This window comes from Talpa occidentalis, unplaced genomic scaffold (genome assembly GCF_014898055.3).
Source record: "Talpa occidentalis isolate TD23 unplaced genomic scaffold, MPIMG_talOcc4v2.1 talOcc4.7, whole genome shotgun sequence".
NCBI classification, from domain to species: domain Eukaryota; kingdom Metazoa; phylum Chordata; class Mammalia; order Eulipotyphla; family Talpidae; genus Talpa; species Talpa occidentalis.
This window is the reverse complement of record NW_023605083.1, coordinates 37,161,693-37,178,303: the sequence shown is the minus strand read 5'-3', so window position 1 is coordinate 37,178,303 and position 16,611 is coordinate 37,161,693. Positions and strand designations below refer to the sequence as shown.

Sequence of the window (16,611 nt, the reverse complement as noted above, 5' to 3'; positions counted from 1 at the left end):
CTGATATACAGATAGTAAAACTGGAGATTCCCCTTCCCACCCCTACCTGGCCCCAGAACACTGTTTGCGGGCACTGCAAGTGGCAGCACGTGGTGGGCATTTTACTGCCTGCCACCAGAGGCTCCACTGGGGCTCAGCCTGCTGGCAGAGGCCAGCAGTGATAGGGGATGGCAAAGGTTTCCCTACCACACTGCCCCAGGGCATGCAGCCCCACTGGGGCTGCAGAGTGAAGGTTGCCCTATGCTGGAGCAAGCTCTGGCATAGGAGGCAACAACTAGCCCCAAAGCCTCTGGTTCAGGGATGCAGCGGGGCACATGGGTCCCCACTGGGCCAGCTCCAACACTGAGGCTCGCTCCAGCTGCAGGGAATAGAGGCCTGTGGATTTGGTGCCTGGATCATAGAATGCACTGATCAGGTGTGAGCTGTGAACTGATTGGTAAATGGACCAATCAGCCATAGGATTGAAACTGGGCCAATCAGACAGGTAGATGGGGGACCCTGGAGGAGGAGATAAGGGAGGGGAGAAGGTAGCTTGCGAACGTGCTCACTGTACTCTCAGACTTGCTCAGACTGAGCTGCCATAGGCTGGGCTCTGCATTCCTGCAATGCAGCATTCCTGCACTCTGAGGCTTGCTTGGGTGAGACTCACTTGGATGCGCTCAAACTCCCCTGGACTGGACACTTGCTCGCTCGGACTGGATGCTCTCAGAGGCATCCAGCAGCCGACCTCCAAAGGAAGCCGAAAGCTTCGCAGAGAAGTCAAAAATCTCCGCAGAGGCTGGGCTAGGTTCACCTGCCTCCAGCCTGCCTCTGACATCACCTGAAAGGAGCACCAGGCCTCAGGCCTGGTGCCTCAAAGAGCTATTTGTTGGTGTGGGCCAACAACTTACAAGGAGCTGTAACGTTAGTGACCAGTAGTGACTGGCACTGTGTTTCCGGGTCACCTTTTGAGAGCTGTTAATTGTCTGGTGGCATCACCACCTAGTGCTGCTGCCTCTATTGCTGTCTGGTCTAGCGCCTAATGCTGTCTATCGTGACCTTCAGACTGTTGCTGGGGGCTGCTGTGGCATCATCTCAGCAGCCCCACCTGTGAGCACCTTGTAGGGTAAGTAAAAAGTATCAGGATTTTCTCCCGCCCCCATTAGATTAAATGCATTGGGCATGCATAGGTGGGTGCATCTGGGCTGAGACTGGCTTATAAGAGCGGAACCACCAGAAGGAGAACACGTGAGAGAGCAGCAGAGAGAATGAGACCACGAGAGAAGGCCAGAGAGCCCAGAAAGAGTAAAGATTCGCCAGGGGCTGGGAGGCCTGCCAGCCTCCCACCCGCCGCTCCCGCCCCTGCCTGCCATGCACCTGGTAAAATCCCAATAAAGGCCTGAAGAGGTGTAGGGTAAGGTAAAAAGGATCAGGCTTTTCTGCCCTCCCGCCATTAGGATAGATGAGAGGACCCTGTGGTCCTGAATGCGTGCGTGATGGCGGGCACCTGGAGTGGGTCCACCTGGCTGAGAGACTGAGTTTATAAGGGCGGCGTCACGGGGATGCCAGCAGAAGCTGAGAGAAGAAGAGAAGCAGAGAGAACACCAGAGAGAGCCAGATAGAGTGAGGATTTGCTGTGGGTGGGAGGACGGCCAGCCTCCCGGCTCCCCGGCACCCCTGCCTGCCATATGCCAGGTAAATCCCAATAAAAGCCTGCAAAGCCACCGAGGGCTCCAGGACTCCTCCTTGACCTGGTCTGCTGGATCAGAAAACCTGCTCCGTGGCCTGTCCTGCCTTACAAGAGGCCACTGAGGGCTCCAGGACTCTTGTTTGCCCGTCTGCTCGGGTCACAGAGAAACTGCTCTGTGCCTTCCTGCCATTACAATTGGTGTAAGTCGGCAAGATGATTCCATGCAGACGGGGATGGAGCCCTCTGAAGACCTTGGAGGGGATTGAGGAGTAGCAGACCGTGAGCCTGTATTGTGAAAACCTGCACTGTGCCCAGTCCGGCCCCCTACAATGCGGTATGTGGCTTGTGGCCGAGACCACAGCTGGAGAAGGCCAGGAAGCCTAATGGTTCCTGGTGTGTGACAGCAGATGCCTGAGTGGTTTCCCTCTTGCATGAGCAGTGCCTTCGGCAGAAGTGGTGGATCATCTGCTAGTGCCAATAGTCTTGTCTTTTGCCCCTAGGTTGGTGCCCTGCCTGGGCTTAGTTGTATTTTTTTTTTTTTAATAATTATAATGTATGCGGTTGTATTCTGTTATAGACTCTGTGGCAGAAAACCCTGAGGGGGTGGATTGTAGGTTAAGTAAAAAATATCAGGCTTTTCCGCCACCCCTCCTCCCCTGCCAACTAGATTAACTGCATACTTGATGGCGGACACCTGGAGTAGGGTGTGGGCATGCCTAGGTGGGTACACCTGGGCTGAGACTGGCTTATAAGAGTGGAACAGCCAGAAGGAGAATAAGTGAGAGAGAAGGAGAGAAACAGAAGAGAGAGGACAAGACCACAAGAGAACACTGGAGAGCCCAGAAATAGTGAAGATTCACCGGGGCTGGGAGGCCTGCCAGTCTCCTGTTCCCCCTCAACCCCCGCCCCGGGCACCCCTGCCTGGTCAACTCAATAGAAGCCTGAAAAAAGCCACCAAGGACTCCAGGACTCTTCACCCATCTGCTTGGATCATAGAAAACCTGCTCTGTGCTCATCCTGCCACTACACACCTCCAGCTGTGGTGAGTTGGATCCTGGCCCACTGCTTTTGCCGGCGTTCCATGAGATTGACGCTCTTGTTGACTGGACGCCATCTTGGATGAGTGGCCTTTTGTTTAGGACTTTTGGACACTTCTGACTTTGAAAACTGTTTTCTCCGTTTCCTAAACAGACCTCCTTCTTGTGGTTCCCTGAGCCTGAGTGGTCTTGCCATTGTGGGCATAGGTGAAGAATGTACAGATAGTGACCTGTCCTCCACTGGCACTGCCCTTTGAGTAGCTGTAGCCCCTTCTTTTTATCTCCTCTCCATAATGCTGTTTCAGTAGTATCCAACTAATTTAATTGCTTTTCATTTTTAGGCTTTTAAGAAATTGAAGAAAATTCTCAACTCGGCTTTCTAAAATCTGGCATATTGACTGAAGATGGCAAACAAGTCAAAACACAGGTATTTATGTTTATGTCAGAACATTTAGTATACATACACACACACACACACACATATATGAATATATAGAATAGATTCAAATTCTTTTTTAATGTTATGTCATTCAGGGATCAACCAGAAAAACAAAACCAATACACTATATGTATCTTCATCTACATGTAGATGTCAGTGTGCAGAGAGAGATCTATATACATCTATGTATATCTAGATCTACACAGAGATACATGTTGATACATATGTACATACATATCAACATTTATCTCTATATAGATACCTATATCTATGTACATGTGTACACACACACATGCACTTTATCACAAGGAACTGGCTTACGCAATTAGATTGCCAAAGCAGTTTGAAGTCCTTAGGGCACGTGGTTAGGAAGGTAAGACCTAGAACAGACTGGAACCCCACAGGTAGGAGCTATTTGGAATCTCTGAGCTCAGGAAAGGTCTAAGTCTTTTTTTTTTTTTTTAAGATTTTTACTTATACAAGAGCCGGGGTACAGGCCAGATGTGCAGGAGGGTGAGAGGATTCACCAGAGACAGAGCAGGGAACAGAACAGGCAGACTGACGAAATACACTGCTGAGGGCAGCAGCAGGCGAGACAGGAGAGGTCTGCTTCACCATATGGGTTGCTCCGAAGCCAGCAGGGATCGAACTGGCACTGCAGAGGTTGCGGACAGCTTCACAGCGCTGTGCTCAACCGCCTGTGCCACCAGGGAGACCCCTAAGTCCTCTTTTAAAAGACTGACCTGACTAGGTCAGGTCCACCAAGGAGGTACTCCCTTTTGATTGACTTGAATTCAACTTACAGGAACTTCAATTCATCTACATATTCCCTTTACTCAGATGAGTAACAGGACTGTGGCTCAGCCAAAAAAGCACATCAAAAGCCAATCACAATGCTCAAATGCTAAAAACTTGTATGTATTGCCTCCTCCCATAGGTCTTGCAGACAAAACCAAAGTTGTTTTCTTGAATACTGTTAGAACAAACCATTGCCAAGCATAGAGCCTGGAATGTAGAGTAGGCACTTGGTTAATATTTATTGAGTGAAAGAAATGGGTAGGTAGGGTTTTGAGAATTGCAAACTCTTGAACATCACCCAAATGTTGCTCGCTGGCTGCATTTCAGAACCAGCTGGGGAGTTTTTTTCATGGGCACATGCCCAGCCCCTCATTTGAACATCCTCGTGAAGTATCAACGACGTGTATTTTTAAGTTTCTTCGGTGGTTCAACTATAATCCATCATACAACCACAGAAATGTGTTAGCTCTACGATCCCAGTCGGTGTCTAACATTATGGTATTTTCACCTGAAATGGAAAGTCACTTTCAATCACATACCTGATTGTGTAACAAAATCAGTAAACTCTGATTCTGTCCTTAAAACTGGTATTTTTTTGAGTTTACAAAACAGACCAACCATCAGGTCAGTATTTCATCAGCTGTGCTCCGTGGAACACAGGTGTTGTGAGACATCTAAAGAAATCGTTCTGAGGGCAGACAGGTCCCCTGCCATCCACAGCATATACTGTCTCACTGTCCGCTCAGCATCATAATATCCATTTACTTTAGTAAGACCCAGTGATTCCCAAATATATTCGCCTGGAACCCTTTTATTTGTGAGCTATTGTAAACATCCTGCAGAAGCGCAGCAGCAAGTGTCCAGCCCTGGTGCTGACTAGACACCATAACCAAACTAGAGTATTAATTTCAGGGTCATATGAGTAACTTTATTATACTATGTAATAAAACTATAAATCTGTATTTAACATACAGATTTGAACATACAGTTTAGTTATTAAATGCAAATTATTAAAATTGTTAGCAATATCAGCTATAAGTAGATGAAATTATTAAAACAAAGATATCTACAGGTACAAATTATGAAAACCTAAAAAATATCAGCTGTAATGACAATCTTTGTTCACGATAACTAGACTGTGGGTGATAAAAACTACTTGGGTGTTAAGTTCTGTTTGTGGCTATGACATCTGACAACTTCTTAAGGCAGCAGGGGAAACTTAGTTCCTGTTTTTCAGAAGTAGCTCCATATTGTTCTCGCACAACCCATAAGGGCATTCCACACTGTCCTTAAAGCGAACTGCCAAAAGCAAGCTGCTTCTATCTAGATGACTAGGAAACTCCCAATATTTTTAGCCTAGAGAATGTAGGGAGACGAACCTGGAAAGTCACAGGTTACTGTTACCGGAGAGATGCTGGTAGCCATATTCCTTGGCACATGGAGTGGCCCAGAAGATTGAGGTAAACGGAAGGTACAATGAGAGGGAAAAAATGGGGAAGAAGCCCCAGTTTGAATCATTAGACCCATTCAAGCCTGTGGCCATGGCTATCCCTGTACCTCAAGTTCTGTGAGCCAAGTAATTTTGCTTTTCTGGCTTAAGCTAGTTTGAGTGGTGGTGGCAATACCATAACTAAGAGTCACAACTAAGATAGCCTTCCCCTAAATTCTTCTTCATGCACTATAAAGACATGGTGTACATACACACATGAAGGCTGCCTTATAGACGTAGGCACGTGGCTTATTGTATTAAGTTTGTTGGCTAACTTACTGTGCACATCAGGGAATGCTTCTTTCCCTAGGAGGAATCAGGCACTATGGGTTTACAAAACTTGAGGTACTAAAGGAAGAAAAAAGGGACTGGGACCAGTAAGAGCAGCATATTTTTAATTTAAAGAATAAGAGGACCAGTGTCTTCATGAGAAATTAGGTAAAAGGGGTTTATTCAGCTATGTGGTGGGGCAAGGATATAGCACTGGTGAAGACACTTTATTAATGAACAGGACAGAGGGTATGTTGGAGGTAGAGGTGGGGAATCCAAAAGTGAGGGGATCCCATTCTAGAAATAAGGGGATCCCTTATCCATAAGTCCTTGGTACAGGAATGTTTCTCCATAACTACTGGATATGAAGAGCTAAGACAGGTCCCCAGAAATTCAATAATGAAAAGGTAAGAGGGTGGATGACTGTTCTCTCAGCTTTTCTTAGTGTTTTTATGTTAGGACTGATCCTAACAGTTTTTTTTTTTTTTTTTTTGCACAATGGGATTCTGTAATTTTTATCATGAACACAGCTAGATCCTCAGGGCTTCAGAACTGGATGCTCAATAACCTGCCTTGACCCCATATGTGGGATAAGGGGCAGAAAGAACTTGATCCCAGGTGTCCTGATGACCAGGTCATATTCCCAGAATGTAAAAGTCGAAGACTAAAAAAAATCATTACAAGAGACTAATTTGTTATGAATTCCATGTTTGTGTCTCTCCCCTCCCCAATTTATACTTTGAAGCCACAACCTGAGTGTGCATCTTAATTACTTCCTTGGAAGATTAAATGAGGTCATAAGGGTCCTGATCTGGTAAGATTAGCACCCTTAGAAGAAGAGATAGCAGAGAGCTAGTTCTTTCTCTTCACGCAGTTACACGGAGGAAGGACCATGTGCAAGCCTCGAAGTGCTCATCAGGAAACAAATCAACTCAAGTCTTATCTTGAACTTCTAGCCTCCAGACTATGAAAAAATACACTTTTGATGTTTGAGCCATCTATGATATTTTGTTATGGCACCCGAAGCAGACCTGAAACAACTTCAGTGATGAAAATGAGTAAATTATAGAGCACAAAAATCAAAGAATTGTGATCTGCTCACCACACTTCAGTCATTGCCATTGCTTTCTTGTCTGCTCCCAAACAGGGCAGAGAACATCTTGGTTCCTCAGCACTTCCATTTTAATGGCATAGCACTGATGTAGTCATAAAAACGGGAGAATTTGAAGGTCATGTAAGCCTCAGGATATGGCTGTGGAAGATTCACTCTGCTCTATATATCTCAAAACTATGGTCACACACACACAGCAGAATTTAATTCCAAAGTCAAAAAGTTTTTCTTGAAAATAGATTTAATCTTATTCATATTAGAAATGTTCCATGTTTCTCTTCAAAGCCACCTCCACACTAAGTTTTCCTTTTGACAAATGAAAATTTTTCTGGGGAAATTTTTTTTGAAGATATTAAAAGAAAACTTTGTATTTGAGCTATCAAAAGGCACATAATCAAAAAATTGCAATGTCTGACCTGTTCAGGAGGTGTCTGGAGGGGAAGAATCACAAGCACTACTATGATTTGAAGTGTGAAGAAGTTTCTATCTACCCATTTCAGTTAACACTGGTACAGTATGCAAAGGAAAATGACCCTCAAGGAAAAGTTTTCACTGAGCTGAGGATTATAGGAACAACAACAAAAAAGGGAGGAAACATCTCTGAGACTTTTTTATGTTCAGCTGAACATTAACAAGAGTGAAAAATCAACCTGGTGTGATCAGTAACTTTTAAAGACCAGCTCAGTTGTTTTTTCCTGGCACTACTGACATTACCACCACTCTAACTTCCAAATGCTAGAAAAAGATAAAAAGACTAGAAAAAGAGGGGATATAGAAACTGCTCATTTTGTGCTTGGAGGAACGGCACCAGCACTGCAGTGCCCATGTACTGGGTCTGCCAGGAGGCGCCCCTGCATGGAGGGGGAGGGGTGTTTCTTCACCCAGGTTGCTGGGCTGGTGCACAGGCGCTTCCTCTGGGGCAGCTCCACGTGGAGGCGTCTAAGAAACCAGGGTCTACTTGGCCATCTTGCGGATCATGTAGTTGAGGATGCCCCCGTTGTGAAAGTAGGTGAGCTCCACGTCAGTGTCAAACCTCATGACAGCCTGGAAGGTCTTCCCGGTATCCAGCTGCGATGATAAAGAAGAGAGTGAAATCACTACGGGAGAAAGTGCGACCCCACACAGGGAGATTGTGCCCCTTGGACCCATGGAGTCTCCACAAAGAACCAGCAGCTCCTGGGAGCATGCACAGTCTTGGGACCTGCCCAGCCCTGCTACTGAAGCTGCATTTTATCAAGAGCTTCAGCTGAGCATAAAATACCAGAGGTGAGAGACACCGGAGGATTTGAAGTTGCTTCTCTCGGCAGCAGCTACTAGTGACGTTCAGACGATACTTTCTAAACCCTTTCTAGGTGCTCCCCTCAGATGGAAATGTCTCAGGTCAGCAGGTTTCATTAAGAATGTCCCTTGGGCTGCTGGGCCAGCTGCTCACTTTGGGACACAGACTCAGCAGCTGCTCAGCAGCTGTCTGGGTGGCTCACTTTTCCAGGGACCTTGATGGAGGCACTTCATCCTTACGTCACCTAAAGGGCTGTCAATTTTACTCTGGGCTAAAAATCCTGGACCCTGGGGTGAAGCTCAAGGCTAGGATGAGTATGTCTGCTGTTTATATTTTTATAATACGAAGGAGCTTTCTATAGGTAATGTGGAAATGCCCTATTCCAGAGCTTTCATCAATATTCTCTGACAGAGTTAGAGGGAGAAATAGGATATAGCAGGGCTGGGAGGTAAGAGTAGAACAAATGCTAACTCTATGAATAAACAGGAATAAATAAATCAGCAAGTATCATTTTACTATGTAATGAAGGCAGGTAGGAAAGATGCTAAGAGAGCTCCAAAGACTGATGCAGTCTTGACAAAAGAGATTTTTTTTTCCTTCCAACGCTCACTCATTTCCTTCTAATGACCTAATTAAAAACATAGAGTCTGGGGGCCTCCCTGGTGGCGCAAGGGGTTAAGATGCAACCTGTGAGGCTGTCTGCAGCCACTGCAGCATGAGTTCGATCCTCGGCCAGGGAGCTACCCGCTTGGCACAGTAGACCTCTCCTGGCTCGCCCACCTGCTCCCCTCAGAAGGGTATTTCAGTCAGTCTGCTTGGTCTGTTCCCCGCTCTGTCTCTGGTGAATCCTCTCACCACCCCCCACACCTCTGGCCTATACCCCAGTTCTTGTATGGATAAATAAACCTTTAAAAAACAACACAATATTGAATTCCTTTTGCTAGGCCTGGTATGGAGTGCCTCCAGCTTACCTTCACTTGGACTTGCATTCGAGGCTTGAGGTTCTGTGGAATGATGATAGAGTATCGTTCCCGCCCGGTCAGTCCCAGGGTGTCTGCGTTCTCCTCCGGGAGATATTCGAGGGGGATCACCCCCATTCCCACCAAGTTACTACGGTGAATGCGCTCATAACTCTCAGCCAGGACAGCTTTGATTCCCTGATGAGCCAAGAGAGTAGTTGAGGTACAGTTCCAATTTTTCTTTAGATGCAAAGAACTTTACAAAAGGCTTAAGTCAGACTCTTCTAGCAACCTAAATTCTTTGAAAATACCAATTAATGGTTTACGTAAAATGTTATCCTCTAGTGTAAGTAACACAATAGCTAGACTGAACTGCCTGCAATGTACAGGCACTGCGTAAGTACTTACGTGAATTCTCTCATGCCACCCGCTGCCAGCCCTATGTTGGATGCTCATGTTGTGCTCCCTCCACTCATGTGGTCAGCGGCAGTATTGAACCCATGCACTGTGACCATGTACTTAACCATTTCGTTATGCAACATCTCTGAGCAAATTTCCACTGTGTCTGGAATCCATACCACGCATCATAAATTTTCTTTCCCTTGAATTCTGCTGCTGTTGTGAGTGCATTGGGAGATGTTGATGCTTTTAGGCTTTATTTCAAGAATCAAATTGCATTGAGCATAGACTTGATACTAAGCTTCCTAGGAAGTACGTTTTATTGGTAATCCATAACTGGCCATATACAGCAATCATCAATAAACCAGGCTATTCAATTAACTAGAATATCCCGTTGTTAAATATTAGTTAACTGTAATATAATATTAAGACACACTAAGAGGTTTCTTGATATTTAGGGTATACTTTTAAGATTCACTTCTATTAAGGTCACTTGGGGGAACTTCTTAAAAATGTAGATTCCTGAGCATTACCCCAGAGTTACTGCAGCAGAATCTTGCAGAGAGCATGGTGTGGGAAGATAGCAATTCTTATAAGTGATGAGAAGCATGGTTACAGAGCAGTGGTTCTCAAGCTTAGCTGCATGTTAGAATCACCAGGGGAGACTTTTAAAGTCCCCATCCCTTTCTCCTTATTAATTAAACCAGAATCTCTGGGGATGACATCCAGGCTTAAGTATTTTTAAAAACCTCATGATTATTTCCAAATTTAAAAACAAATTTATAGAGGAATGAGATTCTTTAGGACAGTATATACTTTGTATGGATTGGTACATGTATGCATTTTGTATTTATTTTGGCAGAAGTAGAAATCTCTATAAACACATGCTGTTCACCAATGGCTGGCAGTGCTGCAGTGCTGTCGATCACCACTGTCTACCTTTTTCTGCTGGGGCTACAGCCCAAGACTCCTGTGTGCCCCAGGATGGGTAGCTACAGAATGAAGTATGGACACTGCCTGGACAGGCAAAACTGCAGCAAGCCCTCTGGGTGCCAGTTCTTTTATTGCTGTTGGATATTAACAGTTTCCCTCCTGACTGCTTGCTGCCTGGGTCTATTTTCTACTATCAACCTCCAGCCTCCCTCCTTTGGAATAAAAATATTCAAAAACATTTTTAGAAGGCTGGACATCTGGAGGGCTGCCTGTCAGAGAGCCATGTTTTGCACTGTACCCGTGGATATCACCTTATGCAGGGTTTCCCATTAATTTGCTTGAGTCATAAATTATACAAATTGACATCAGCTAATCCAGAGGATTAAAACCAGGCAGCAAAATTGTTTCATTTAAAGCAAACAATGCTCAAGAGGTAAAAACTGCTCCCGGTGTGGCACCTGGGGACACCTCAAGCAGGTCAAGCCCTGAAAAGCTGAAGCTTCTAAAGAGCTATCTGTCTTTACACAGAGAGAGCTTCCTTTTCTACTGAGTCCATGAGTAGATTTTCACAGGCAGTGCAGAGCTATTGTAAAAAGTGCATTCCCCAAGCTTATCCAAAGCCCAGTCTCCACTTTTTCCCATCTGTGAAAATACAGTGGCAGTGGCCCCTGGCTTATTCCTCACATTCATCTGGGAGAATGGCCTGAAATAAATTTTGGGCCCTTAATCTCTGAGAATGTTCTGAAAACCATGAAACTTTCCCCTATAACAAAAGATATACATACACACTTTTGGATTTAATTTCAGAGACTTCGCAGATTTTCCCACTAAACTGTTCTATAGACACTTCCAAAGATCCGTGGTTCCCAAGATATGAATGTCTGGCCTAAGGGAATCAGGTCAATTCTAGATTATGCTCCATCTCTTCACCACATGAAGTAAATCCAGATCCACCAAGAAGCAGGGGATGAACAATATTACTTACTTTTCTGAGCTTGGAAAGTAAAGCAACAGAATCTTTCCCTGGGCCCCCTCCCCACGTCATCCCTGGTTTAGTGGGGCAGCCACCTGTTTGAATGTCTCGACGACATACTCACCAGTAGGAAAGGGCCCTTGGCGGCCCAGTCTCGGGAGCTGCCCGAGCCGTACTCTTTGCCGGCCAGGACAATCAGGGGAAGGTTGGCCTGCTGGTACCGCTCAGCGGCATCGAACACGTCAAGCTGAGGAAGGGAAAAGGAAGGTTTTACAGACACGGTAAAGCCCCAGAGTGTGGATGCAGGTGTGTGGAGATCTGGTGTCCAGAGGCCCAAGTCAATGCAAAGCCAACAGGAAAATCAGCCAGCCACTTGCCTGGTTTACAGTTTTCCAATGAACTCCATCTTATTTACCCCCACCAAACTGAATTTTATATTCTTTTAAATGAAACACCTAATTGTTGCCCTGACTTTAGAAAAATATTCAAATCCTAGAACAATGGGGGAAGGAAACTAGATTCGATTTTTTCCTCATCTATTGATTAAACTATTTTAAAACTTAAAAAACGGAAAATCTAAACATTGATTTTGACTCAGTATCAGAGACTATGGGATGGTCATTTTGAAGGGTAGCAGAAAACAAAGAAGGTAACACGTTCAGAGATTACGTGAAGTATCCACTTTTATCAGGTACTCTTCTATGTGGAGGTCAAGGGCAGAGACAATAGATAACCAGCAATGGAAGCACAAATCAAAAAAAGGGCGGGTCAACTACTCTTCGCACATACAACAAACATTGTATACAAATAGATTCTCTTGTTTCTTACAGAAACTCTCAGTATTGTGCTAACAGGAGGCTTTACTCAGAAGTAATAGCATTGCTGGTGATGGGGTATGAAACAATCGTTTTTCTTGGCTACAAAAATCACAGAGTAAAATTCTTCAATAAGAGGGAGTACTTTAGCTTAAAGGAGCTCTAGAAAAGTGTTCACTCAAACTCTCAAGTAGTCTTTTACAAATTACTGTTTTGGTGGATGGATGGGTCCGTAGTTAATTTCCAAGTGGCATCACTTAATCCTGGGTAGGAATCTCTGTGTCTCCATCTGGCCAGAGCTCATGAATACAGACAAAAACTGTTAGAAAAACAGTAAGAGCCTTCTTTTGTCCAACCAAATAGTCTAGATTTTTAAAAGAACAGAAAGATCCAGTCACCTGGATATTTTCAGAGATAGCTATTACTAGCGTGGGTATTAATACAGGAGTGGTATGTTTTAAAGTATTTTCAAAACTGTAAAACTGACAGTCTCCTCTGAGGGATGAGGCAGGTCTAGGACCCTAGTCTCTCTGACACAGCTATGCTTAGTGAACGGTTTATAAAGCCAGTGGCTCTCTGCTTTCTCCCTCTTCCAAAGAAAATAATGTAAAATTTAGTTGTTTCTTCTGTTATTTTACCCCTATATCTCTAGGTATTTAAACTGCCATTTTTTATTCACTTTTGTTATCTGTCCATTTCCTACTCTGATGAGGATTTAATTCTCTTAGCCACCACTCTCCAAGGCCTTCTGCCTCTCCCCGCCTCTTTTATACCTCCCTTGCCCCGACTTCCCAATACAATTATCTCACAGGTTTTGATAAGTTCATACCCGGTGTTTGCATTATGTCCACATATAGGCGACTTATGGTTCAGTCATGCAGTGTACTATGACTTCCTTTTCTTGGCAGTGGAAAACAAATTTCCACAGCAGTTAATAATTTTCATTTGTTTTTACTGTGTGTTCACCTATTTCTGTGTCCCTGTCCATTAACCCCCCAAACACCCTAACTAAAGCACAAGTCTTCTCTACAGACATTCAAATATATGAAGCAATCATTTAAAAAATCGTTTCAGAGTGATACACTCTCACAGGCCTTATTCCTGTCCCAGTTGGACGGCTAGTTCTCTGGATGTGGTTCATTCCTATCACAGAGGAATCTTCCTTCCCCAACACCTGAGGATTCCCTGCATTTCTTTTTCCTGAATTCTGTATCTTCCTCTTTTTTTTTTTAAATATTTATTTATTTATACACGCACTGGGGTACAGGCCAGAGGCGCGGGAGGGTGAGAAAATTCACCAGAGACAGAGCAGGGAGCAGAACAGGCAGACTGACTGAAATACACTGATGAGGGGAGCAGCGGGCGAGACAGGAGAGGTCTGCCATGCCATGTGGGATTCTCGCCAGCCGGGATCGAACCTGTGCTGCAGAGACTGTGGACAGCTTCAAAGCACTGCGCTCAACCAGCTGCGCCACCAAGGAGGCCCTATCTTCCTCTTCTTTTGGTTTGTTTCCTCATTTTGGTGGAACACATTTCCTAAGTAGCTTCCTTAGACAGGGATTGAGGGATATTTTTAAAGCTTTGAGTTCCTGAATATGTTATTACTTTAATATCACTTGATTGTCAGCAGAAAAAATGTGCAAATCATTTTCCTCAGTCTGTTTCCAGTGCTGGAAACACTTCTAATCCCCAGTCATTGTATGTAAGCTGTCCTTCCCTCTTCTGAAGTTTCTAGATCTTTTCTATGACTGCTGTTCTTGGCTACATAATGATGTGACATGGAGTGGGCCTTTTTAAATCATTTGGACTTTGTGTGATGTCCTTGCCAATGTTCTCACGTCCACTTTGGCTGTTGTCTTTTCAGAATCCTATTCAGTCCGAGCTGGGCTTTCCCAACTCAGTCCTTAATTTTCTTTCTAATTTACCCTTCACCTTTCTGTTCTATATTCTGGGAGATTTTATCAACTGATCAGCTTTTCCTTTGAAAATTTTGAGGGGCTTTCAAAAAAAATTTAAGTGCTCTTTTTTGTCTTGATTACTTTGGAGCAACAGAAAATCATTCTAAAGCAATGTTTTTGCTACATTTTTCTTCTTTTTGCATCATCTGTTTTCCTTCTTATTCCTCTGTACTTTGTCTTTCTAGATCAAGGCTTGGCTCAAAGTTCTGTTCATCTGACTGTCTCCTTATTTAAGAGAGGCACTGGACATTTGACTACTAGAAATTCTAAGTCATGGCAGGCTTGTAAATAAGTGAGGTTCATTGTGCTTGTAAGTTTTCTGGCAGCACCCTAGTGTCTAACTGCAAGTCTTTCCCCATGGTCCCTTGGGCATTCCACCATTTAATTGAATCCTTTTCACTGAACAGTCTATCATGCCTGCTATTTATTAAGCAAATCTGTTAGACAATGACTTTGTGCTGGGTCCTGATGATCACTTATTACCTATAAAGAATTTGCTTTACACAAATCTAATCAGTCACAAGTGCAGCAGCATGCACTGGGGTGAAGAGCACTGACTTCAGAGCCAGACTCTTGGGTTCTAATCTCAGCTTCCCCCTATGTGACCTTAGGGAATTAAATGAGCTCGCTGAGCTTCAGGTCCCCAATTAAAATACCGATGATTATGACGCCTGCCTTAAAGAGTTGTTAGAAGTACATGCAAAGAGCTCAGAACAAATATTGCCTGGGATGCAGTAAGTTCCATGTAAATATTAGCTATTAACCTTCTAAAGTAGGTTGGCAGGGTTATTTCTCAAGCAGTCTAAACAGTTTTCAAGAGTTTTCTGCCGCATGCACTGGGAAAGGAAGTGACACTACTTCATGTGCTAGATATTATACTAGGTGCTTAACATGTCATTCCGTTTAAGTATCAGAACCTTACAAGGTAGTTAATATTTCTACTTCATGAGTAAGAAAAATGTGGTTCAGAAGATGAAATAATCTGCCAGGCTCAAGGTACAGGCCCCTCCTAACCTTCCTCATGGCTCCCCACTGTGAGCCAACAATTCCAGCTGTAATCCTGAAACTCTGGTTCCTATGAGGACCCAGCAGGCCTCCACATTCCTTCTTTTTCTAGAGGGTATGGTGAATTAAATGCTAGTTAAGTTATATGCTAGCACTTCTTGATAAATATCTTCTATCTTAATCTGGAATTTCCTCCTGAACTGATGGCATTCTATCCAGAGACTCTGTAAGCACAACGCTGAGGAAGCCAGATGTAGTTAAACCATGGTTAAACTAGGAAACTAGATTTAATTAAACATTAGCAGAACCCTTAAGCAGGAAAAGGAGGTTTTACAGTTTTAAAAGGACATCATTGAAAAACTCTACACACAGGGACACCTGGCAAGAGGGTCTTTATGAAACCTGAGGTAGAATGGCGCTGTGAGGAAAAAATAGGAACAAAAGGGAAGCACTTGTCTACGCAACCATCCAGCGCCTGACAAATGCTGGCTTCTTGAGGAAGCAGAAGAGACAATACTCACAACTTCTCCAGATGGCAGATGTATAGTCTGTGGTGCCTGCTTGTTCAGAAATTTGTTTAATAAGCGAATGTTGGCAAATGTCCCTCGAGCCATGATGGCATCGTTACCTCGGCGGGAGCCATAGGAGTTGAATTCTCGTGGAGTCAGGCTAGTAACAGAAGGCAGGAGAAGAACTAGTTTAGTGAAATGAGTGAAAATTAAATTTAGCTTGCAACAAGACAGCAGGAAGACCATAAACCTAGCTATTGCTCTGTGTCTACTAAGAATCGTTCTCTAATAACAGAAAAGCCAGGTACCCACAGGTTCAACAGGTGCAACGAAATCACTATTCTCTTGGGATCAACTTAGTCTTACAGATCTAGGTAGGAAAATCAGGAGGACTCTATTAAGAGCATTTATTTTATTTAAGTAGGGGCGTCAACAAAATGTCATAGAAAATGAAGAATAGCTAAGATGGACACAGAGAGAGCAATCAGGCCAGTCAGATGGAACCAAGAATGGGGGGATCGTATGTTCCGTACCTAACCATAGGTAGGTTACGTGGATGAGGACAGTATTTATTTCCCTTTTCATACGGTCTTTTTCAGACTGGTGTTTACTGAATCCTTGGGCTTGGAAACTAATTGCCCTTTCTGTTTGTTGCTTTCCAGCTTCCTCACTCACACTTACCCTCTGTTAGTTAAATAGCGCGCAGCAGGGCTGTTTCTTGCAATATTTCCAGCTGGAGAGATGTGGTCAGTTGTTACTGAGTCTCCCAAATTTAAGAGTACATAGGCATCCACTATAGATTTAGGGGGCTGAGGATCCAAAGTCTAGCAAAAAAAAAAAAACAAAAACCAAGTCCCAGTGTTTGCCCAGGTTTATTCATTAGGGGAGTCTCAACAGCCCTGAACCCGGTGACAACTGTACATCAAGGCATAAATAACTCAAGGATTTTTCATTTTATCAGGGCTGCT

At 44.1% G+C, this 16,611-nt stretch overlaps 1 protein-coding gene across 1 annotated transcript in view; it reads right to left on the bottom strand.

Moving 5' to 3' along the window:
• Positions 1-5,004: 5,004 nt before the first annotated feature.
• ACO1 (aconitase 1) overlaps positions 5,005-16,611 on the bottom strand; it is a 52,636-nt gene continuing 41,029 nt past the window's right edge. Inside the window, exons 18-22 of the mRNA XM_037493038.2 lie at positions 16,325-16,467; positions 15,656-15,803; positions 11,481-11,603; positions 9,064-9,249; positions 5,005-7,881 (exon numbers count right to left, since the gene is read on the bottom strand). Of these exons, the coding sequence (XP_037348935.1) occupies positions 7,768-7,881; positions 9,064-9,249; positions 11,481-11,603; positions 15,656-15,803; positions 16,325-16,467 (714 nt within the window). The 3' untranslated portion in view covers positions 5,005-7,767. The remainder of the gene's footprint in view (positions 7,882-9,063; positions 9,250-11,480; positions 11,604-15,655; positions 15,804-16,324; positions 16,468-16,611) is intronic.